The sequence below is a fragment of the Barbus barbus genome (assembly GCF_936440315.1).
Source record: "Barbus barbus genome assembly, chromosome: 33".
In the NCBI taxonomy this organism is placed as follows: Eukaryota; Metazoa; Chordata; class Actinopteri; order Cypriniformes; family Cyprinidae; genus Barbus; species Barbus barbus.
Genome location: NC_136761.1, coordinates 4,756,991 through 4,769,106, shown reverse-complemented (window position 1 = coordinate 4,769,106; position 12,116 = coordinate 4,756,991). Strand labels below are relative to the sequence as shown.

General features: G+C 40.7%; 1 protein-coding gene across 1 annotated transcript in view; it reads right to left on the bottom strand.

The window, feature by feature from the left end:
* The window catches only part of limch1b (LIM and calponin homology domains 1b), a 265,697-nt gene that overhangs the window by 140,585 nt on the left and 112,996 nt on the right, over positions 1-12,116 (bottom strand). The window contains exon 3 of the mRNA XM_079391189.1: positions 11,115-11,184. Within this exon, the coding sequence (XP_079247315.1) occupies positions 11,115-11,184 (70 nt within the window). The remainder of the gene's footprint in view (positions 1-11,114; positions 11,185-12,116) is intronic.

Genomic DNA, 12,116 nt, shown 5'->3' with positions numbered 1-12,116 from the left:
GTGAGGCGCAAAGTACACTACAAGAACTGTTTCCACTGATCCATTCAGTTTCACATTAGGAATAGAGACATTAGGCTAATTTTGCTTTCAAAGGGTAGTTTTGAACATTAGTTTCTTCAGAAGGTCAAAAATTTGATAAACTGACTGAACATGTTGAAGAGTGCCAAATGCCAAGATATTAATTTGGCAAGATGGCGATGGCGGCGTGGTCAGACGCAGCGGCTTCTCTGGGTCCCAAAGACAGTGCTTTTATGTCTTTTAATGCCGTCTGTTCATCTCCAAATAGTGTCAGTTTACTGCTAATTCATAAGGAAATCACCCCAAAACACATCTATGATCGACAAAGTCTTTTGGATATCGGCAATGCATACAAACTGCATCACTGTCTGGTATGGGAACTGCAGTGCTGCTGGCCGCAAGACCCTACAACAGACAGTGAACACTGCCACAAAGATCATCGGTGCCCCTCTCCCCTCCATCCTGGACATTTTCCTTGCACGATGCTCCAGCAAGGCCTCCAGTATCGTGAAAGACCCCACCCACCCCTCCCACAACCTCTTCCAGCTCCTACCATCAGGTAGAAGGTACCAGAGTATCAAAGCTCGCTCTGTAAGATTGCTCAACATCTTCAACACCTCACTGAGCCAAGCAGTCGTCCCAACGTGTCTTAAATCCACCTCCATAATTTCAGTACCAAAGAAGTCACCCTGTCACCCTTGTCCTGTCTGAATGACTATCGTCCCATAGCACTCAAGTGCTTTGAGAGGTTAGTCATGCATCACATCAAATCCAGTCTCCCTAACACACTGGACCCATTCCAGTTTGCATTCCGTCCAAACCGTTCCACGGACGATTCAATATCCACCACTCTCCACCTAGCTCTTACTCACCTGGAACAGAAAGACTCTTATGTGAGAATGCTGTTCATCGACTTCAGCTCATCATTCAACATCATTCATAATCCCACAACAGCTCATCCATAAACTAAACTTGCTGGGCCTTAACACCTCCCTCTGTAATTGGATCCTGGACTTTTTAACAGCAAGACCTCAGTCAGTCCGTGTCAGCCACAACTCCTCCAGCACTACCACACTGAGCACAGGTGCCCAACAAGGCTGTGTGCTAAGCCCGCTGCTCTTCACGCTGCTGACTCGTGACTGCACTGCCAAGTCCAGCTCCAACCACATCATCAAGTTTGCTGATGACACAACTGTGGTAGGCCTCATCAGCAACAACGATGAAACGCTCTACAGAGAGGAAATGGCACAGCTGGTGAAATGGTGTGGTGCTAACAACCTGTCCCTCAATGTGAGTCAGACAAAAGAGGTTGTGATGGACTTCAGGAGAAACTCTGTTGACCATCCCCCACTGACCATTGACGGCTCAACTGTGAAGAGTCTCGGCAGGACTACATTCCTGGGGGTGCGCATCAAGAGGATCTCATCTGGACCACCAACGTCACGTCACTCAACAAGAAGGGACAACAGCGGCTGAAAAGTGCAAGTCTCCCGCCACCCATACTCACCACTTTCTACAGGGGCACCATTGAGAGTGTGCTGACCACCTGCATCACTGTCTGGTATGGGAACTGCAGTGCTGCTGGCCGCAAGACCCTACAACAGACAGTGAACACTGCCAGAGAGTGTGCAAGACCCCACCCACCCCTCCCACAACCTCTTCCAGCTCCTACCATCAGGTAGAAGGTACCAGAGTATCAAAGCTCGCTCTGTCAGATTGCTCAACAGCTTTTTTCCCCAGGCTGTGAGAGCTCTTAACTCCAATCTCCCTGTCCCCCTCTGACCCCCACCCAAACTCATTAATACTGTTGACAACTTTTCCTAAGTGCAATTCTGAGTGTGCTACACACAGGTGAGTGGGCTATACAAACCACCTGTAGTAACGCATCCCACTATATGCACACTAGACACTTTCTATAAACACTCCCTGCTACAAAGACTCAATAAGAAAATGTTTACTTGAGCATTGCACTACAAAATAATGTTTACTTGAGCATTGCACTACAAATATGTTTTGCACTATGCGCTGCTTCCCACAAAATCTCTCTTTAATCTGCACAATTTAATGTACAAAATATATATAATTTAATATTTTTTGCACAATTTCATGTACAAATATCTCTTTTGCATAATTTAATTTACAGTATTTATGTAAAGTTCTTGTACAGTCTCAGTTTGTGTATGTCTAGGCAACTAGGTATAGTAGTTATAGTATATGTATATTCAGATGGTCTATTTTTGTCTATAGTCAGATGCTCTATTATTTTTTTCTTATACTTGTATTGTTGTATGTTTATCTTATGTTTAACTAGTATGTAGCACCGTGGTCCTGCGAGACACGACATTTCGTTCCACTATATGTCCACACATGTAGCAGAATGACAATAAAGCTCAACTTGAACTTGAACTTAATTTAATAATAAATAAAAGAGCTGTAGATACTTCTGATGGTGTAATGTAGCAGTCATGTTCCCAGATTATGCACAGAATTTGTCCCTATTTTACTTCACCTCCGTTCATACAGCCTCTCCACCAAGAAAAACAGCTCATAAACAATGCGCTGACACCTGCATAAAAAGGAACTGGTGAGCAGACTGTCATGTGTTGGTTTCTGTTTAGTTCCTGTTTGCCCATATTTGGTTTTGTTCCGGTTCTTGTCATTAGTTAATCATCATTTATTATCCCTGTTTTGCATTAATCATTTCGTTTGCTCCTTTGTTCCATTTCCTTTATAAGTCCTCAGTTCTGCCCTTGTCTTTGTTTAACGTTTAATAAATGGAAGATTGTGTTGATGCAATATCGTCTTTTGTTTATTTTCCTACCACCACAAATCCGTTACCCAGACATAATATTGGTGGTGGAGAAACAGGGAAAATAAGAAGCAGACTGCTGAAGCAGGCGGTGGATAGGGGCTGCAGAACAGGGCACTCTTATAAAATGATTTTGGAACAAAATGCCACAGTATTGTTTTTAAGCATCTTTAGGAAATATTAATTTTTCTTTGTTCCAAGTGCAAATTTCTCATTTAATTTCTATTTTCAACAGAACCTATGCAAATAATGTGGTACCTATAAACAATGTATGTAAGCTTTATAAATGTATTGGGTTTGAACTTCAAATTCCATCTTTGAAAATCTCTTGAACTAAAGTAATGTACTGAGATAATTTACTCAATTCATTTTAATTATGATTTATAACTCTAACTATTTTGATAAGCGTTGAGCACACTTATCTATTAAACCCTGACAAACTCTCTAAAACATTCCAAGTCTGCACTTCAGGTTGGCCTTTTTCTCCGTATGAGCACACAGCTACCAACTAAAACATTGCTATATTACAGCAGTTTATGCAAAACTAACAACAAGCAAAAACAAACTTGAGAGCACCCTAACTGTATGCTACAAAATAGTAAGTCTGGAGGGCCAAAAGTCCTACTAACCAAAAAGAAAGAAAAAAAACAGGAAAAGGAAGGGGGAGTTAACCTGTTTTATTATGATGCAGGAGATAACAGCATGTTTGTGCAATTTGCTCTTGACAATAGTTTTTAGCTGGTTGCAAGTGCCAAGAAGACCTGCATTATTTTAGAAGATGACAGACCTGAGCTTGTCTGAAAGTGCAATGATTGCAATAATTCAGGTTGTGGTATTTTGTTTTGAAATACTTGAAAAATGTCAAAGTCCCTTGGGCTGTATTGCGTAATTTTCCTCAAAGCTAAAATCTTCAAATTTGGATTAAAGGCAACTGCAGCAATGTCATGAATGCATGAATATTTGATTTTTAAATAAACTATTTTTTGATACCTTTTACTGTCTAATATATTATTTACTGATAAATTAATTTATCATAATTGTTGTTAATATTTGCTTTCACTGTTTTTTATTTATTTATTTTATCATTTTTTTAACCAGTAACCAGTCTCACAAGATCCAGTGTTTGTAGCAAAGTAAAAATGTGTAACGTGTAACATGTGTAGTAATACAAAAAAAAGCACATGATGAAGAAAGATCACAAGGAGTTTTAATAAACACGAGAATCCGTGCAACACACTACACAACATACCATAAACGAGACCGAACAGTGAACAGAAGAAACTCAGAGCTTAAATACACAGACTAGATAATTAATAGGACGTGAAACAGTTGCACACGAATCAGAAACCATAGCAAAAATTAGCAAATGGAACACAGGCAAACAGGCATAGGAAAAACAAGAAGAAATGACAAAGGAACAGACCTATACAGAACATAACTGTGACAGTACTCCCCAACTCCTGGAAGGCGAGTCCCAGCGCCATAACAAGTCCAACTGCAGAAGGAGGGAGGGTGCTCTGGAGGATGGCAGGAAGCAGGTAAAAAGCAGGCACCATGTTGGTGATGATGGAGGGAGGAGCTAGGAGCAGGAGAAGCCAGGTGGGAAACCAGAGTCCAGCCAGAATGGAGGCCCATGGTGGAGTCCAGGGAGGGAGGAGCCATGGTGGAGATGCCCTTGACGATTCCCTGGGTATGAGTGATGGAGACGGAGCCGCTGGAGGTGGAGACCTATGTGGAGCTGACCAGATGGAGAACTAGGGTGACACAGAAGTCCTGAAGGGGCGAGGTGGAGCTGACGGCTCATGTGAGGAGGAGCCCATCTGGGCACTCCATCTGTGGTGGGCTCTGGCTGACTGTCCGTCTAGATGGGTGATGCTGGATGGAATCTGGAATGAGTGACATGATTCATGGATGGTTGCGCTGTTCTTCTCATCACTGTTTCCCACCTCAAAGGAGGACCTGTTCATCCAGAGATCAAAGTTGATGTATTGTGTTAGACTCCAGCAGGGATCACCTCTGGGAACACCTAAAACCTTTCATGAGCATGAGGTTCACGAGCATCACACGTTGCTCAGTGGCAGATGTCAGTGAACTCCTCCACGTAATCTTCCAAACAAAGGCCACCCTGAAAAACAAAAATGATTCCTCCTCATAGTCCCAGGCAGGGTCGTGGGGTCACATCACAATTTAAAAAACTTTCCTCATTCTTGTCTTTTTCCCTTTTCTTTTTGGTTTGGTCTTCTGTAACATTTGAGTAGTAATACAAAAACATATTTGGAATTGTTTGAATATGAATCATCTGCTGCCATTTTGCATATTCCATATCAGTTATGGCCACTAGTACAAACTACTGATTATCGGTTATTGTTATTGGTCAAGAGGTTCTATACTGTTTCATTCCTTAACTAGAATTCAATGTAATATTTAAGCAATATAACACAAGAAAAAATGCTGAAATTCAGAAAAAAAGTTCAGCAGAACAGCTGGGGTATCAGTGTAATATCCAGAAAGTTTAAACTAAACACAACATGCACAGACTGACAGTCTGTCTGAAACAAACATAGACAAGCAGAGTCCCCAGTGCTGTTGGACTGTGATATCTGCACTCTTGGAATGAGAAATGCTCAAACAATTGGATTTGATGACCAGAACTTATATAAAATATAATGTCATTATATTTAATATATTGCAACATTGCTGCCCACCATTTGGAACAGCATTCACAACAAGCATGCATATGATACCTGTCTAGGTTTATTGTAACAGTTATTGTAATACGAACATGAGAGATCTTGTCTGATATAATAGGCGAGAGGAAGCATTTAGGGCTTTAAAGTGCAATAAGATATTCCAGCGTAATTGTAGCTCTGATCCCATTAAGACATGGAGGAAACCAGGCAGAGAGTGAGATAGAGAGATTTAAGGAATGCTGGCGTGTAATTACCCATGTCTGTTATGAGGGTGGCAGCACTGATTAGTGAACGGGGAAGATAAGACACCCAATCTAGCGAGGGAAGGGGGTGAATGATGGAGGAGAAAGGAAATGGCCTAGCCAAACTAAACTTCCTTCAAAACACAAATTCTAAGCACTGGGTGATTAACACCTGTTGTTTTCACTCTGTTTTCTTCTTCTGGCTGCTGTCGTCCAAACTCTTACAAAGCTTTTTATTACGCCTGCCTTAATCAAAGAAGTCATTAAATGAATAGAGAGTCGCCCCCCTGTCTTGAACATACTTGTTTTTATTCACTCAGGGGCTGAGCAGAGGAGGGTACAGGACTCTGAGACTCGTGACTGATGTGAGAGGACAAAAGGAGGTGGAGGGCAAAACTGAAATCCTTAAAGAAAACAAGAGGTGCATTCATTAGCCTGAAGCCTCAGCGTGATTTTAACTCAATACAGGGTTTGACATGTAGACTAATATCCATTTCGTAACTAAACTATGAAACCACAAAGACTCAGGCAGTGGCCTTAAAGTTTTGCTAACATCAAACTACCAAACTTTACCACAAAGCAATTCAAGAAGATTCTTCAGAGATCATACCAGATGTTTTCATCACTGTAGAAAGTTAATGTGAACTTTCTCCACAGCTAATGTCACACAGACTCAGATGGTTAATTATTTGACTATTCAGAGAGACATGTTTTCCATATAAACATTAACTGATTATCCCAAGGATGCAGTGAATGTTATAAACTTTTCAAAATGTTCACATCTTCAAAAACATTTACATTTTACTCAAAGTGGGGCCAAATATTTGTTTCAAAGTGGTATCCAGGACACCAATGGTGTAGACACTGACTGTATATAGTGAAACTGCATGCCCACTACAAAACGTACACTGCAAAAAAAAAAAATATGTTTGTGTGTGTGAGGTGCAGCATTTTACTAGCACAAAAAAGGAAAAGAAGAAGCTGACAAAATATGGGTAAAAATATAATCTTTATAAAAGAATTCTGTATTTGTTTAATGTATTTAGTGATCAGAATCAGAATCAGAATCAGAATGAGCTTTATTGGCCAAGTAGGTTTACACATACAAGGAATTTGTTGTAGTGACAGAAGCTCCACAGTGCAACAGAAAGACAGCAACAGGACAGGACATAGATAATAAAAGAATAACAACAATTAACCAAAATGCAATGTACAAAGCAGCAAAAACACAATATATAATATAGACAACTATGTATGTACAGGTCAAGTATGTGCAAATTAGAAATGAGAAAATAAAGATAAGATAAGATTAGTGAGTGTGGTGAATGGATAGTGTATTATAGTTGTGTGGTCCACGTTAATTGTTGAGTGTTCATGAGATGGATTGCCTGAGGGAAGAAACTGTTCCTGTGTCTGGTCGTTCTGGTGCACAGAGCTCTGTAGCGTCGACCAGACGGTAAAAGTTCAAAGAGGGAGTGTGCTGGGTGCGAGGGGTCCAGAGTGATTTTACCAGCCCTTTTGCTCACTCTGGATAAGTACAGTTCTTGGAGAGTGGGGAGGGTTGTACCAATGATACGCTCTGCAGTCCGGACTAACCTCCGTAGTCGTCTGAGTTCAGATTTGGTAGCTGAGCTGAACCAGACAGTTATTGAGGTGCAGAGGATGGATTCAATGATGGCAGAGTAGAACTGTTTCAGCAGCTCCTGTGGCAACTTCCTCAGCTGGCGAAGAAAGTACAACCTCTGCTGGGCCTTCCTGACAATGAAGTCTATGCGAATATCCCACTTCAGGTCCTGGGAGATGGTGGTGCCCAGGAATCTGAATGACTCCACTGCAGTCACAGTGCTGTTCATTATGGTGAGTGGGGGGAGAGCAGGGGGGTTTCCCCTGGAGTCCAATATCATCTCCACAGTTTTGAGCGTGTTAAGCTCCAGGTTGTTAAGACTGGACCAGACAGCCAGCTCCTTATCCTCCTGTCTGGAAGCAGACTCGTCACCATCCTGGTCGCTGATGTTCTTAGGCTCAGCTGCGTGTGGATCGCGAGCTGTGTGTGTGTGGATTGGGCAAGGCTAAACGGGCGGAATGAAAATCTCAAAATTAAATGAATCAAATAGAATCGACTCAGAAGAGATGTGAATGAATGCACGTGCGTCGCCTGATCCACAAATGCACATTTTAATCGCTGCATGCACAAATTATGATAGTTTAATACAAACTATAACATTTGTATTAAAAAATAAGTCTCTATTTGTACAAAATGCTGCACATTGATGTAATTCTTAACTCTGAAGACACTGGCTGAAAAGCATTTGTTTCAGTGTAGTGATGCACATTTGCAAATTTTTCAAATCGTGTACACGTTAATGAATTGCACTGGGCTTTGTTCATTGGTAGTTGTGTGTGTGGGTGTCGTGAAATGCTGCAAACTGCGAAAATGAAGTCTCAAAATACAAATGAACCGAACAAGATTAATGCAAACAAGATGTCAATAAATGCACGTGTCACCTGATCCACACATGCACGGATTCCTTTTTGCATGAGCAATTTATGATATATTAATGCAGATCACAACATTTTTATGCTCAAACATGTCTGTATTTGTTAAAATCGCTGCACAATCATTTAATCCTGAATTCCACAGACTCAAATTGAAAGACATTTGTTCGTGGTTAGTAAGATACATGCATAAAATCTATGCAGTATATGGAGAATTGTGCATGCATCTATTAATCATTTTGAGTCTAATATCATCCCATACTGGTCTGTCCAGATGCTGCAGGGTGAAGTGCAGTCCCATGTTGACTGCATCATCCACAGATCTGTTTGCTCTGTAGGCAAACTGCAGGGGGTCCAGTAAGGGTCCAGTGATGTCCTTCAAATAAGCCAAAACCAGTCTTTCAAATGATTTCATGGCTACAGACGTTAGAGCCACAGGTCTGTAGTCATTAAGTCCAGTAATTTTGGGTTTCTTTGGGACGGAGATGATGGTGGAGCGTTTGAAGCATGAGGGGACTTCACACAGCTCCAGTGATCTGTTGAAAATCTGTGTGAAGATGGGGGCCAGCTGATCAGCACAGGTTTTTAGGCAGGCTGGTGACACACCGTCTGGGCCTGGTGCTTTCTTTCTTTTGTTCTTCCTGAAGACCTGGCACACATCTTCTTCACTGATTTGAATTGTAGGTGTGGGGAGAGAGGGGTTGCTAGAGGTGTGAATGGTTGTGTGGAGAGGTGTTCAGAGCGGGTGTGGGGTGATCTTTCAAAACGACAAAAGAACTCGTTCAAGTTGTCTGCCAGGTGTTGATTCTCCACAGTGCTGGGGGATGGTGACTTGTAACTGGTGATATCCTTCATTCCTATCCACACTGAAGCAGGATTTCCCTGTTGATTCTGCGCCCCGATCTGCTCTGATCAGCTGGTAATTAGGCAGATGTAACACGCTGTCCAGTATGTCGTCATTCAGCCAGGTTTCCGTGAAACACAGAGCAGCACAGTTAGAAAAGTCCTTGTTTGTCCGGGAGAGAAGGAGTTTGTCCGTTTTGTTGGGTAGAGAGCAGAGATTCGTCAGATGGATGCTAGGCAACGCTGTTCGAAATCCGCGCTGACGAAGCTTCACGAGCGCTCCGGCTCTCTTCCCCCGCCGCCTGAGCCTCCTGTAGCGTTTGACCAGAGCTACGGCTCCGCCAACTACAATGTCCAGCAAAATGTCAGAAAAATCAAAATCCGGTAAAAGATTTTGTGGTGTGTTCTGCCGAATGTTCAGCAGGTCATCCCTGGTAAAACTGATCGTATTTGAAAAACAAAAAACAAACAAAAACAGTACAGACACTGAAGAGCAACGCATAATAGCTGCCATCATCGGCGCCATTTTTCTCAGCTTTTTTTTTCCATAGTGATTTGAATGGAAAGAAAAAATATTGAAAAAACAAAAAATATATATATATATATATATATATATATATATATATATATATATATATATATATAAAAATTGGGGAAAAAATAAACACCACAGCGTAACAGTTTCCCAATCAGCTATTCTTATACACAATACTCATCAAATAATACATTTTACATTTACATTTAGTCATTTAGCAGATGCTTTTATCCAAAGCCACTTACAAATGAGGCCAACAGAAGCAATCAAAACCAACAAAAGACCAACAACATGCAAGCGCTATGACAAATCTTGGTTAGCCTAACACAGTACATGTAGCAAGGTTTTTTTGTTGTTGTTTTTTTAATGAAAGAAAACAAGTAGAATAGGAAAAAAAGAAAGCTAGCTAGGTTTTTTTTTTTTTCATAAGAAAACAAGTAGATAGAATAGAAAAAGAAAGCTAGTGTTAGAGGGTCAGATAGATAAAAAGAAGACTAATAGATACAAAGAAGACAGACAGATAAAATAGAATTAGAACAGAGAGTGTGGGAGGGAACAGTTAGTGAAAAAATCTGTGAAAGTGATTTTGTGCCTCTTTGGGAACGGTACAATAATACGTCGTTCACTTTCAGAATGCAAGCTTGTAGAGGGCACATATATCTGAAGTACTGATTTCAGGTAAAGGGTGCAAAGCCAGTGTTGGTTTTGTAGGCAAACATTACTGCCTTGAATTTTATGCGAGCAGCTATTGGTAGTCAGTGCAAATTGATTAACAGAGGTGTGATGTGCGTTCTTTTCGGCTCATTAAAGATTAATCTTGCAGCGACATTTTGGATTAATAGAGGTTTGACGGAACTGGCTGGAAGCCCTGCCAAGAGAGCATTGCAATAGTCCAGTCTGGACAGAACAAGAGCTTGAACAAGGAGTTGTGAAGCATGTTCCGAAAGAAAGGGCCTGATCTTCCTAATGTTGTATAAAGCAAATCTGCAGGACCGATAATAGTGCTCAAAAACAACAGTATGTGGCACCTCTCAGATATTTACACAAAGCATTCATGTGCCATCAAACATTTGGGGTCAATAAGACTTTTTACATTTTTTAAGTCTTTTAGAAGTTTTGAAGTCTTCATTTATTTGATCTAAAATATAGTAAAAGTAGCAGTATTGTGAAATATTATTACTAGCTAAAGTAACTATTTAATATATTTTAAAATGTAATTTATTCCTATGATGGCAAAGCAGAATGTTTAGTCCCCAGACTCCCCACCATTATCCAGTCTTTAGTGTCACATGATCCTTTAGAAACCATTTTAATATGCTGATTTGGTACTCAATACTTATTGTTATCAATGTTGAAAACAGCTGTGCTGCTTAATATTTTGTGGAAACCATAATACTTCTTTCAGCAAAGTAGTATTATGGAAATACATTATAGATTGTTTTTTTTCAGGGCTGAATGAATAGATAAGCAGAAACACTTACCAGAGCAGCTACAGGAGTGGGCAGTCTATTTATCTTCTTCACGAGACCCGGTCTGATTGTGTTCAGGAGTCTGAGAGAGAGACACATCAGACACCCTGAATCAGAACCAAACCCCACAAAATGTTATAGTCTCAATCACACATATTTGATTATTTTGCTGTTTTGTAAACAAATTAAGCAAAGGCCAAGAACAAAATCAAGCATCCTTTATTTCTATAGTGCTCTGTACAATACAGATTGTTTCAAAGCAGCTTTACAGTGATAATCTTTGCAGCCTTTGCTTAAAGGGTCAGGGATCAATAGCATTTGCCACATCTGCCTGCATAAACAAGCAACACAGATGATCAGGTTACTTCACCCACCAGACAGTCTTTGAATACTGATAACATTCCAAATAGAAATGAAAAGTGCCAATTAAACTCCTTTTTTTCAGGTTGGGTAAGATTTCTTAAGGGAATATGAGATGGATAGCACACTGCACAAAGTAATAATGCAACACTTAAAGATGAGGCCAGCACCAAGCTGACAGTCAACTGTCAGCCAATGTCAAGCCATCGCTGACCATTTGTCGGCCCAATTTTGCAGTTTGTTCTCCACCATTCCCACTAGCTGGACGCACTGGCGGCTTTTCAGACATTTGAACATGTTGAATCAGTGGCTGAGCCCGTAGTTGGAAGGTATCACTCTGATTGCCTGTTCAACAAGTAAACAGTGCATGAGAAGAAAACCAGAGGAGATGAAAGCAAGCAAATGTCTAATGTCACACATAACACTTTTTATCAACAAATTTGTCCGTGGTGAGGAGATTGTTGTGAAAATGCTTTGTTCACAGTATATCCACAGTCCTATATGACAGGACACTAAATTCAATGGTATAAATCCCCTGATGCAATGTGAGCCGATAGACAATAAAATGTGTAATAAAAACCACTGTCAAGTTTCAGGAAGCAGAGCAAAATAAAGGCCTGTCTACAGTAAAATATAAAGGAAGTTAGCGTGTGC